The sequence below is a fragment of the Akebia trifoliata genome, chromosome 1 (genome assembly GCF_017979445.1).
Source record: "Akebia trifoliata isolate Shusen 1 chromosome 1, ASM1797944v1, whole genome shotgun sequence".
Classification (NCBI taxonomy): Eukaryota; Viridiplantae; Streptophyta; class Magnoliopsida; order Ranunculales; family Lardizabalaceae; genus Akebia; species Akebia trifoliata.
In genome coordinates, this window is record NC_141375.1 from 34123706 (window position 1) to 34136770 (window position 13065).

The 13065-nt window shown below is 36.1% G+C and overlaps 1 protein-coding gene across 1 annotated transcript; it reads left to right on the forward strand.

Annotated features, from left to right (window-relative positions):
- The first annotated feature begins 605 nt into the window (after positions 1–605).
- LOC147412009 (putative ADP-ribosylation factor GTPase-activating protein AGD14) lies at positions 606–9613 on the forward strand. The gene is made up of 14 exons (XM_086455078.1): positions 606–869; positions 1126–1247; positions 3109–3170; positions 3726–3813; positions 3911–3972; positions 4059–4155; positions 4333–4809; positions 5158–5760; positions 5854–5979; positions 6073–6183; positions 6290–6373; positions 7215–7356; positions 7453–7498; positions 9010–9613. Exons 2-14 carry the CDS (start codon positions 1149–1151, stop codon positions 9152–9154), a joined length of 2142 nt encoding a protein of 713 aa, XP_086311204.1. The 5' UTR covers positions 606–869; positions 1126–1148; the 3' UTR covers positions 9155–9613.
- The last annotated feature ends 3452 nt before the right edge of the window (positions 9614–13065 follow it).

Sequence of the window (13065 nt, forward strand, 5' to 3'; positions counted from 1 at the left end):
TGAATATTTTACGAGATAAGATTGCTCAATAAATTTATAAGGTCATATATACATGATGTAAAATTTTATTTAATTATTTATTATTTATTTGATAGACATTAAATATGTTCATACAGAAAAAATGAAATTGAATTTTTATTTTTATTTTTTAATATTAAATCATATGTTTATACTTATTGTTAACATATTATTACCTATATTAGATAAATAATTTTTTTTTAATATTATTTTTAATTTCATTCAGTAATTTCTAGACAGCAGGTTACCAAACAATTCAACATCTTAATAGTACAATTAGACAGCGTGTTACCAAACAATATACTTAATTCAACAAATTGTTTCAGCAACAACAACAACAACTTTCTCCCAGCTTCAACAACTTAATTCAGCATCAACAACTTTACATACAGCTTTTCCAAACAGAGCATATAACAAGACCAAAATTTGAAACTGAGTTTGGTTAATTTAATAAAATGAAAGGGCAATTAAGTAACTTCAATTCAATTTAACCACTATTAAAATGGCGTTTATTTCTTCTTCCACTATTAAATAGGGTTATATCTGTAATTTCAACTTAGAAATGATTCCTATTTCGGACAGGCAATAACCAGTTGTAGTCTTGTGGACCGTCAAAATCGGCGACGTTTCCTTGTGAAAAACCCTCTCGCTATCACTCTCACGTTTGGGAAAAATAAAGCAGAGATTTTGCTGTAAAGATCTTCATTGGCAACTAAAACACTAAAAAGGTCTGAAATCTCTGCAAATTTATAATTGAGTTCGTTCCAGCGTTCCTTTCATCATCTCCAGCACTGGATTTCGTCAGCATAAGCTAGGTTTCACAGTCGAATTTCTTCAACCAGCTGTAACTGGTTAGTTCTCATTTGCTTCCAAATTCTACTTGTTTGATATTATTTAGGATTTTAGGGCTTCCTTATGAATTGTTGCTGTTTTAGCTGATTTTGATCTGTTAGATTTCCAGATCTAGTATTTTAACGCTCTAATTTGATATAGTTTCTAGAAATAATGGTGTTGATCTCGACAATACCGTTTTTTTAAAGTAAATTTATTGACGCTTTTTTTGTTTTATATATTGGATCCTGAATTCTTGATTGTTACTGGATGAAGTAATTGGAGAATACGTGAAAGGAATGGCGAATCGGATGAAGGAAGATGAGAAGAATGAGAAGATCATTCGAGGTCTTCTGAAACTTCAATCGAATCGGAGATGTATCAATTGTAACAGTTTGGTATGCTTTTCAATTCCTGCTATTTTGTGGTTGTTTTAGCTGCTTTTGATCTGTTACAATTCTCTTTGTATCACTGTATTGTTTCCATTTTTTTGTGTGTAAAAACAAGTTTACATTGATGACACAAATAAGAGAACTAGAAATACGATTTGGTTCTTCCATGTCTTGAACAAGTTCATGGACGAGCCAAGTGATCCCTATGATGAACTAGGTAACTCACTGCAAATGTGTTGAAGATGTATTGTTAGTTTGTTACATTGATTGGTAGTTGTAGATGAGCATATCAATGGTTAAAAAATGACGCCTTAGGAAGTCTAGAATACATGGAAACCGTTGTTTTCCCATTTAAATTAGATCATAAAATCGTAAGGACAGGTATTCGAATCAAAGCAATATTCAATTTTTTGCTTGCTGGATTGTAAGATTCATTCATGATTTCCTTTGTGAATTAAAAAAACTATGAAATAATATCATCATCATCATCATCATCATAAAAGTCTAATTCCAAAAAAATTGGGGTAAGGTGAAAAATTATAAAAAATATAATATGCCTTTACTACATAACCCATCATATAATATTTTTTAAATTTATTATTATTATTATTATTATTATTATTGTTATTCAAATATAATCTATTGGCAATCCCAACATGCATTGTGGATTCGCAATTCTAAGCACATATTTATACAGATAGAAATTTTTTTCCCAAACAATAAAAAATATGAAGGGAAAACAATTGGGACAATCATTGTCATTGGATACATCAGTTCCTAATCAAATTAAACAAGCCTTCATAACTATGTTAGGATAGAGTTTGGTTTCTCTTATATACCGATACTAGTTGGTGATACAAAGTGCCCAACACAATAGAATAATACCAATAACACACAATAATAATTAGAGAAAATAGGTAAAAATAACCAACCACACAAAGCTTAAATGACTCACCGGTATTAAAGCCAAGGGTTAGCTCAGAGAGATGAAATCTTCCTTTGATACCATAACAATCTCGTCATCAGTCTCCATTCTCAATCTTTCAAATTGCATGGATGTAGGTAATTAGTAAAATCACACTTTATTTCATTTTAAGATTTACAAAGAATTAAAAAAACAAAGATAGGAGGATTAGTTTCACTAAAAATATGCGTATCATGTGTTTATTCAGTAAAATTCAGCCTTATAGCTATAGGAGTATTTCGATTTGCATTTTTTTTTCTTGATAAGTCTCAATACATAGATTACAAGGACAGATTACCATTGACCTTTATCAAGGTGTATAGACTTTGCTATTATGAAGATGCCCACTTTTGGTTATCATACTAGTGCCTTGACACAGAGCAATAGTAGCAAATGAAGAAAATAGGAAAAAATAACCAACCATACTAAGACGCAAAACTTACATGATTAACTGGTGTCAACCCCAAGGTTGGCTTGGAGAGATGACATCATTCTTCGATACCATAACAATGTCTTTAATTGTCTCAACTCTCAATCCTTTAGATTGCATGGATGTTGGTAATTGGTAAAAACATCCATTATTTTCTACTAAGGTTTAGAAATTAAAAAAAAAAAAAAGGAATTTTGTTCGCCTAAAATATGTGTATCATGTTTTTATTCAATAAAATACATCCTCGCAGGAGTATTTCAATTGGCATTTCTTTTTCTCAATAAACCTTGATACAAAAAATACACGGACATATTGTATCTATTCCTGTTAGAGGCCATACACCTTTTTCAGGGTGTATCAAACTATTTAAACTATGCTATTGTGAAAATGCTCACTTTAGAAATGTTTATTTGGCTATTGCACTTTACAACATCAACTGGGCTATTTACCAGTAACATCTTTCTGCCAAGCAGGGACCACAGTATGTCTGCACAAATTTCTGGACATTTGTCTGCACAACCTGTAGTGGAATACAGTAAGTGTTCATGTATCTCTTTGTTATCTTTCTTTTTTTTTGATAAATATAAATTTTATAAATTAAAAGATAAAAGGAGGCTGAGGTAGCCCCCAAACACCAAGAAAAGCAAAATTACACAAGAAGGAGAAAGAAATAAAGAAACAAGCCCGCTAGGGACTATACATCGCAAATATTATCCCAATTAAAAACAAAGTCTTGGAAACACGCTCCCTCAAAATTTTTACTCAGCTTTGACCATAGGAAAAGCAAACCCAAGATCTCTAATATCACCGTGTGAGACGAGCTCTCCTTGCTATGAAATACCCAAGATCTCTTTGTTATCTTTCTCTCTATGCTTTTATTTTCCTTCTAATATCTTAAGTGGTATGCAATTTATTTCATAGTCACAGTGATACACATTGAAGGCTCTATGAGAAATTGTAAACAATATTCCTGATCCTTTCATATCTCTATTAATTATGGTCAATTACGTTTTAGTATTATTAGCTAATACACTGTATTCGAGAGATAATTGTGTTTGCTGACTTATATTGCATCCAAAAATATTTCCAGTCGCGAGTTCACTCACCGTATTAAATCAGTGTCCATGGCTAAATTTAGTTCACAAGAAGTCAGTGCTCTTCAAGGAGGAGGGAACGAGGTATCATTCATACCCCGCCTAGCTGTTGTTCTTTTCAGTCTTCCAACGGTCCCCTCATTCTTATCTTATGGACTAATCTTCTTTCTCATTGTCATAGTGTGCAAGGGAAATTTATTTCAAAGAATGGGACCCACAGCGTCACTCTGTACCTGATAGCAGGTTATTATTGTATTCCATGTTATGTAGTATTAGTGTTAAGAATCTTAGCAATGGCCTGATTCGGGTTCAATTTTTTTTTCTTCCAGTAATGTTCAGAGACTCCGGGACTTCATTAAGCATGTCTATGTTGATGGAAGATATACTGGTGAGAAGAGTATTGACAAGCCTCCAAGAGTTAAGATGGTATGAAAAGTTTCTTTGTGTTTTATGGATTTGTTGTTACCACTGGACAGTTGTGAACTTTAACATGTCTTTTTCTCTTTAGTGTAGTTGCAGGTGGCAATTGTTTGGAAGTTTTGTTGGACTTCCCTGGTCCAAACTTCATTTGTTCATTAACGATGTTGATTCTGTGTCATACAGGGTGATAAGGAGGATTCTTATGAAAATAGGAGGGTCGATACATATCGAGGCAGTTCTAGGAGCCCACCTTATGCTGATACATATGATCGTCGCCATAGTGAAAGATCAGGTCTTGGCATGCAGAATGATGACAAAAATTACAGATACAATTATAATGAAAGAAGAAGTCCTGGATATAATCAAGAAACTCGGTCCAGCGATTATAAGAAAAGTCCTGTCCGTTTTGAGGTGGTGAATGATTGGCATCGAGATGATAGATGTGGAAATGGTAGGCGATTTGAAGAACGCAGATTCTCTGAAGGGGAATCCAAGTTGGAGGGAAGGTCACCAAACCATCAAGAGGATTTGGATACGTCCAGTCCCCCCATGATACGCCCTGTGAGAGATATTTTGGGAGAGGGTGTTCCACAGCTTCGTGTCGATGAACTGCCAAAAGCAAATGGTGTCAAGGTTTCTGAGGGTTCAGCGCGTTCACAGGTGGAATTTCTGTTGAATTATGGCCTGAATTGTTCTTGCATTTGGGAAGCTCCTTTCTGACTGTTCCCTAGTATGTCTATATAGCATCATAAAGGTTGTTGGTTGGTGACTGGACTAACTTATATTAGTTTTGGTTTTTGATTACTTAATGTTAAAAGTTATGGCTTGTTGAAATGCATGGACATCTCACTAGTGATATGGAAGGAGTTTATATCAATCTGTAGGATATATTTTCTCGACCATTGTGATACGACCTTTGATTACATGTTGTTCCTGAACAGCTTGAATATGGCTTTTTTTTTTTTTAAAAGTATAATGTACTCATCCTTCAATGGTTTCTCATAGCAGAGGACTGCATCTTCCAGTAGCATGGGATCCATTGACGGGGGTTCAGTGGAACTCAAAAACGCAAATTCAGGAAGCTTGATTGACTTCAATGCTGACCCAGAACCTTCTGATGCTGCTGCAATCTCACCAGCACAACCAACAACAGTGCCAATGCTTCAATCTGTTACACAGCTGACAACAAGTCCATCCGTTAATGGTGATAACTGGGCCTCTTTTGATTTTGCTCCACAGCCTCCAACTCAAACTCAGGCTCCTTCAAATGCAAACACATTGGAGGTTTTGCTGTCTCAATTGTCAACTCCAGCATCTGCACCTGTAGGTATCATGCCAATGCTGCCCGTAAGTGGTGGTGCTCCAACAACTGCACCTGTTAGTAACTTGGCAGTTTTACCCATAACCAGTGCTGTTCCAGCCACAACTGTTGGCAACGTTTCAGCATTACCCTTTAGTGGTGGTGTTGCGATCACATCAGCGTTACCCTTTAATGATGAAAGGCAGTGGACAAGCATGCCGCAACACCAGCCTTCTATATTCGCTGCTACTGATAGTCGGTCTACTGCTTCACAGTTCACTACATCAGTTAGTGAGGCTCCAAACAATAAAGTGAGTCATGTGTTATGGTTTTCTGCCTTTTTATGGGCCCTTGTCATTGATTTAGTTTTTTTACTTGTTAATTACTTTGTCTGCATGATACAGCCATGGAATGTACAAGGACCACTGACTATAGCTGGACAACCTTCTCCAGCTGCCCCCAAGCCAACCCATGAGACAAATGATGGTTTTCCAGAAGCGAAAAATAGTGGAAGACAAGAACTTCCTGAGGTAACAGTGTTCTCGTGTTGGTTCATGGGCTTCGTACGTTATGTGTAATTAGCTTTTCTATTTAACTGAATAGAATTACCAAGTGTTCTGCAGGACCTTTTTGCTGCAACTTTTTCAACCGTTCCTGTTCCAGTTCCGGTTCCAGGCTGGCATACTGGTCCATCCCATGGCACGGGATTTGGAATGCAATATCCTAGCGCAGCGGTATCTCACTTGCTAATAAATTTTATGTCAAATGAGTTGGTTCTATCTACACAACTTATTGCACATATAACCAGACTAAATTGTTGATATGGATTTTCTGTTACAGTCAGTGCCACCTTTTCATAATACACCAAAATCGACAAACCCATTTGATCTCAACCATGAACCGGCTCTAGTTCATGCCCCAGTGGTATGCAGATTTCTTTTATTCAAAATACTTGTGTTTGTTTTTATTCTTTTGCTTTTATTTAGTGTTATTTTGAAGAAGCTTGCTGAGGGCCTGGGGTAGACGATATATAAAAGTAAATGAAATCACTGTCCTTAACAAAGGAAAGTTACATGACCGCATCACCATGCGGCATCCTAAAGCTTGATTGGATGGCATGGGGATGTACATCACAAAATTTTAAAAACTTTCAATTTTTTTTTTTAAATGTTTTTTTTCACCATTGAATTTGAATTTGAATTTTATTTATTTTAAATCTAAGTTTTACCATGAAATTTAGCGGGTTGTGGTGTTGGATTACCACACTGGCAATCCAAGTGGGCCCAACGGCCCTTAGTAAGATTTGATATCATACAAAGATAATCAGGCTAGCCTTACTCAATGTAAATTGTGCTTATAAAATTCTCTCAAGCATATTCAACTATTTTATACATTTAAGTTCACTTATCATAAATTGTTAGGTGAAGGATCAAGTCATGAGACTTGCACAGTTTCTTTGTTTTGTCATTTCTTTCATGTTTGGCATTCTATTCAGAACATGGCCAGATTTGGGAAAACATTTTTTCTTACCAGAAATCGTATCGAAGGAAGCTGAGAAGTTGACATGGCGGTGCAAGCCTAATTGAACTTTATATTAGGCCTATCTACTAATGTAGTAATGTTATATCACAATCAATACATTCATTAGTTAAATTAAAGCTCAGTGCTGCGTTATACTTATTTATGCCCCCGAACAATTTACACCTAAAGTAGAGATTTTTTTTTTTTTTTGGGACTTTTGTAAGTTATGTTTTTTGTGATGTAGTTTCCAAACATGACGTCTTTGCAAGGAGCACTACCAAACATGGCAGCTTCACCGGGCTTATTGCATACTTCCAGTCTTGGCATCCATTCCTCACAATGGATGCCTCCACAGCCACCATCTTATGCATCGGCCACGCCTCCAAGTAAAATAATATTCATGCTTTTTTCCCCTTTGCCTTATTCTCATGTAACTTGTTTATTTGATCTTCAATTTTTCTGATGTTGTGCTGTAATCTCAGGTGTATACATGGGGCAACAAGTACCTAGTAATGTGCCAAGTTTCGGGTAATTTTTAATCTTCTTATCCTTTTTCTTTTTCTAAATTTTTGTCTATCCGGTTCCCTGTGGCATTGACTCAATGAACTTTAGCTTTGCCATCTATTTATTAAGGACTGGATTGCCATAGCTCACCCTCCAAAAGCTCATTTCCCAACCCTGTTGTCTGACTTGGTTGCTTGCCCTACCAGCAACTTCTACAGTCCCTCCAACCCTCTCCACAATATTGGCTTCACCACCATAAGATGCATCTTTGATCTTAAGCTGATCCACTGCAGTCAGCACGAGACAGAGAGTATCACAAGCTCTCCATTTGCAACTCTTCTCTCCTTTGGGAAAACATAGGAGTTTAGGTTTAGTTCTTGTAGCTTGATATCATCTAGGATTTCACAGAAAGAAAAAATAAAGAGAGAGAATTAACCAAAAAGGAGGAGGAGAAGAGAAGAGAAGACAGGAGAAATGTAGAAGGGGATGTAGGGCCTTAGGGTCTCCTACTGCTCCCTTTCTCAATACATATATTATTATTCCTTTTTACGTGAAAAGGCTTAACATGTCCTTGATTTAGGTAAATAAATTTAAGTACTTATTCTACCTTATTTAAATAAAGTTACTGAATTAAACTTTTCAGAGATAAATATGGGGAGCATAGTGTTAAAGAGGGACGTAAGAAAGTTGGGGATGACAAAACATTTAGTGTTATGATTTGTGGGTTTTTCCTCTGTTATTTCATCTTCTAAAGTATTCTTATTCGAGGGTTTTAATAACCATAGAATTCAAAAATGTTAGAGAAGAGGTGGGAGAGATTAAAAAAAAGAGGGACAGAGAGAGGGAGAGTGCAAGAAAAAGAGATGAGAGAAAGGCCATGGCAAAGAGGGAGCAAGAGATATAGAGGAATGGTCACTATCACCAGTTGCCACCACCACGGTCTCTGTGGCCTTAGGATGGTGCTTTGGAAGTGAGAGAGTAAAATTTGGCGTGTCAATAGAAATTATATTAAATTACTATGTAATTAATTATGCACATAATTGTGTAAATAGTTACTTAAAATAGTAAGGATAGGTTTTTTTTTTTTTTGTTTTTTGGAAGGAATGCTTTGGGACCACGACAAATACAAAAATCCATCACCAAGGTGTTTTCCCTTTAATGAAGTGTAATACCACGACCTGGGTTCAAAACCCGTTTTTATCGATTAATTAGTAATCACTAACTCACTTGCTTATCAAAAAAGGAATTTTTTTTTATAAATCATGAAAGTTTGTGGACCGGCTACAAATTGGGAATGTCTGGTCTAAACTTGAAGTTTACACCTGGAATGTCTTGTTTCTTTTTCTTTTTCAATAGCCCTAATAACCCACTTACCCTTATGGCGGTTTTGTGAGATTTCCCACCCCGAGAATACATCTCTATTAGGAATGATAAAGATTATATGGATTATTCAAAACCATAAAATTACTTTATATCATTTTGAAAGATCATTTTGCAACACAATTAATTGAATGTGTTTTGAGTTACCATTGCAGACATCAAGGAAATGGGGGCTTCGGTGGCGAGGCAGCTTTTTTTGGCACCTTAAGTACCGATCAGCTACCGGTTAACAGATACTCACAACCCTCTAGCCAAAACCCTTTCTCTTCCCTTGGAGCTACGCTGCCTGGACACTTTTAAATAGATGTCGGGCACTTCCTTTATTAACAGGAAATGCCATATCCATGTTATATACCCTTGGATGTGAGCCCTCCGATGAAAACCCATTTGAATAGAAGCAAAATCAAAGGATTCCTGTTTGGGCCTTTTGGGGTTCTTTCTAGTTGGAAAGCAAGTGAAATGATCTGATTGAGAAGGTTTTTGGGGGTACATCTTTGGCTGAGTTGAGTTTGCAAAATCAGTGTGATGGAAAAAAAAAAAAAGTGTATGTTGTATCCTTTTTATTAAATTTGTTTTTTCTGCACTTTGGGGTTTTTGTAATTTTGTTACTGTTAGGTTTGTCACCATTTGTTCATGAGTGCGGTTGTTGCTTTTGGGTTTCTAGAGAACAATACAAATTTATACAAGTTTTATGTCAGTGGAGTGAATTTTTGTATTGATTGTGAAACACAAATTTATAGAAATTGGCTTTGATCGTGATATTATTGTGTTTCAGTTCTTGAATGGATTTCTTTCTTTGTCAGATCTTGAAATTTTTATTTCCCGATGAAATCGTGAAACACCACTTTTTTTTTCATATTTTTTGGGGGGAGGGGTAAGCCCTGAGATAGATGAACTGATTTAGCAGTTTAAAGTGACATATGAATCTATTTCACACAAATAATGGTTGTAATTACAGCGCATTTAACAGAAGCTATTTGCAGGAGTTACACGTTTATCTCCTGCCGTTGAAGCAATTTTATAGAAAACCCTTTTATATTGCTCTCATTTAGTTCATCATCTCTTACTCCGAATATTGGGGGTTGGTTTAACACGAGTAACTCCACTTAGCTATCTAGAGTCGTAACATGGGTTTATGGGAATTAACTTGGATATCGTTTGTAGTCGTTCTACACTGACTTCGTTGAACACTGCACTGATGTGGCATGTAATAAAATTTTTTCCCTTGGGATAAAAAGGAAGAAAATCTACCATTCTTTGAGCACTGCTACTGCTACATCAGCAGTGTCCAAACGAAGTCAGTTCAGAATTTTCCTCTTTGAATGGGTGATACGTGACAAGAGGAGGTCCGTGACGTTTGTTAATCGAAAACTTTTAAGATTGTTTTCTTTAGTGCAGTGCTGATTTTTGAACGGGAATCAAAACTCACCAACGTGGCAGGGTAAAGAATCGTGGATTCTATCTTTATGAGATACACGACCGACCTGATTTACAGTTGCGTATCTGGAGTAAAAGAATATACTACTCTTACGACATGTCAGTGAGTTTTTTTTTTTTTTAATCCGGCTGTCAAGTTGAGCTAAAAAATCATTAGTCTTTGTTATTTTAAAGGATTTTTGGCTCTTTTGATGGTGGGGGTGAAGAATGTGAACGCAAGAACTAAAAACCCCATTGTCATAGACAAATATTTAGGCCCATCAATCAAACATACCACCTTGGGTTCGAATCAACGTGTGCCACATTCATCCCACCTTGAATATCTCATGTTATTTTTGTGATCAACACAAAAATGATCATTTTGTTTAATAAAATAATCCCATTTGTAATGTGACTTAAAAAATCTCTTAGGTGGGACCCAAAAGATAGTGGGGTTCAACTAAATCCAATTATAGAATTCTAGGTACCTAGTTACCTAGTTTGTAAGTTTGCTCAACCTCACATAACATGGATATACTATGAGGAACGAAGATAAGATTCCCGAACTACGAGTTGAGTATATAAAGCTGTGTAAGAGAGAGAGAGAGACAGAGAGTAGAAAGAAGATGGAGGGAACAAATGGAAGGAATCTTGTTGTGATGGTTATAGTGATTGGGATGGTTGCAGGGCAAATCACAGGTTCTTTCGAGAGCTGTTATGGAGAATGCTTTCTTCTTTGTGTTGTATTACCTAACAACTCCAATCTCCCATGTTCTTTGAAGTGTTTGAAAGATTGCATTATTCCCTTTTCTCCATCAGATCTCCATTACTACTGCAACCTTGGTTGTGCTTCTTCCCTCTGCACCAACATCAGCACCCAACAAAACCCAGGTTTCTATCTCTCTCTCTCTCTCTCACACACACACACACACACACACACACACACGGTGCTTACTGCTTTAGTGATTTATAAAATGGTTGATTTGAATGGCAGGTGGAGAAGAAGTGAAAGGTTGTGTTGGTTCTTGCTCTGAGATGTGCACCAAATATCACTAGTACCTTAATTCTAGATCCAGTACTCTTTAAGTAGTTGAGTAGCTAACAAACTCTAGCTATCCTTGATGCACACAGTAGCACTCTTTCAGGCCCACTGACCCACGAGCCTTAAAGAATTTTGGCGTCCAATTTCATGATCTGCATCAGTGGACCAAAAAATATGCCACGTGTCACAAAATGGAGTCCTGGAGCTGGGTAACTACGCTTCTCTGGAGTACAGGATCCACTATAATAAATGTATTTCCGAGTGTTTTGAACCATGTGCGATCTTTCTGTAATAATTTATCAGTTAAACAAAGGTTTTTTATTATCTTTGCGCCGTAAGCACTTTTGTCTTATTGCGAGTGATAATGAGACGTAGAGAATTCACGGGTTGAAAAAACAGACAGAGAGAAAATATCATTTTTATATTGTCGGCCACTAATATATAATTTTAAAAAAAAAAAAGAATAAAGAAAACGCTGAGAGGCCTTTTGCTAGCATGCGCTGTTGGTTGAGGGAACAGATTTATTATGATTCCAATTTGCGAGACAGAATGGATATTTACCAGTAAGTCATTGGTTGTATCAAAGGAACACAACTCAAATCCAGACCAAATTGAAACCAATTCTATAAGTTCTGGATCCAATAACTTAATGTATCGATTTTTTGTTGGATCCAAATTACATTTTCTCGCATATAATTAGTTAGTCTAGAACCAATCCTATAAAATACTATCTGATGGAGTCGAGTCCTTATTGAATGGATATCAAATACAACCTTTCAGCTTTTTTATCTAAAATTATGGGTGGGATCCAAACAAATAATTTGACAAATCAACATTACAGTTTGACACAAGAGTATCAAGACATTTATTCTAGTCATTATGTCTGATACTAAGAGACTTGGATGAGTTGAGTCAAATTGATATTACTCGTGAACTAGTCGAGTCAAAAATCCCATTACAAAAAAGGGAAATTATATTGACATGCCATAGAGTTCCTAACGGTCTTCCAATTTTTAGGAGCACCTCTAAAAATTCCAAAAATGTTGTGAGCACTCAATGTCAAAAGACCACCCCCCCCCCCCCCCCCCCCACTCTCCCATCTTCAACAATTCTGGCGACTTAAGCAAATGAGAAGGAAGAAAAAAAAACACAGAGGGAGAGAGAGATTGGAGGAGAAGAAAATCAGAGAGAGATCAAAGGAGAAGATTCTGACTTGTGGTTGATTTCCGAGAAATTGACTTACCAGAAAACAACATGAGGGTGCCCTTAAAAGAAAAAATTTTAAAAATAATTTCAACCTGACCTGCTGGCCCTGAAATATTGTGGCGTGTCAATAAAAATTCCCTTACAAGAACTTGTGGCATGTGAATAAAATTTCCCTTAACAAGAAATTGAATGAATGACACCTTAAGACAAGACGAGGAGAACACCACAACAAAGCCTTGTTCCAAAGATTTGAAGTTGGATAAAGGATTCCTGTTAATCCATTCTACTCTGTACAAAGCCAATTGTGTTCTTGAGAGTAAGTTCATATCCACTTTCACTGTCTCCATATCCAACACTATATTTATGTTTATTTATTATATTTCAAATGTACATATGTATAATTGAGAAACCCTATTATATTCTATTCTATTCCAGCCTCCTCGACTTCAACTGTTGAACGATCTCAAACGAAAAATGATACACATGTATTTGAGGAAAGGTCCTTCAAATACAATACAGGGGGTGGGGATCAGACTCAATGCTTAAA

Excerpts from the sequence above, each read along its gene's own strand:
- LOC147412009 (XM_086455078.1), top strand. The coding sequence starts at position 1,149 with ATGGCGAATCGGATGAAGGAAGATGAGAAGAATGAGAAGATCATTCGA. Across the intron at positions 6,374-7,214 it reads CTCTAGTTCATGCCCCAGTG|TTTCCAAACATGACGTCTTT; the intron begins GTATGCAGATTT and ends TTTGTGATGTAG. Across the intron at positions 7,357-7,452 it reads TGCATCGGCCACGCCTCCAA|GTGTATACATGGGGCAACAA; the intron begins GTAAAATAATAT and ends CTGTAATCTCAG.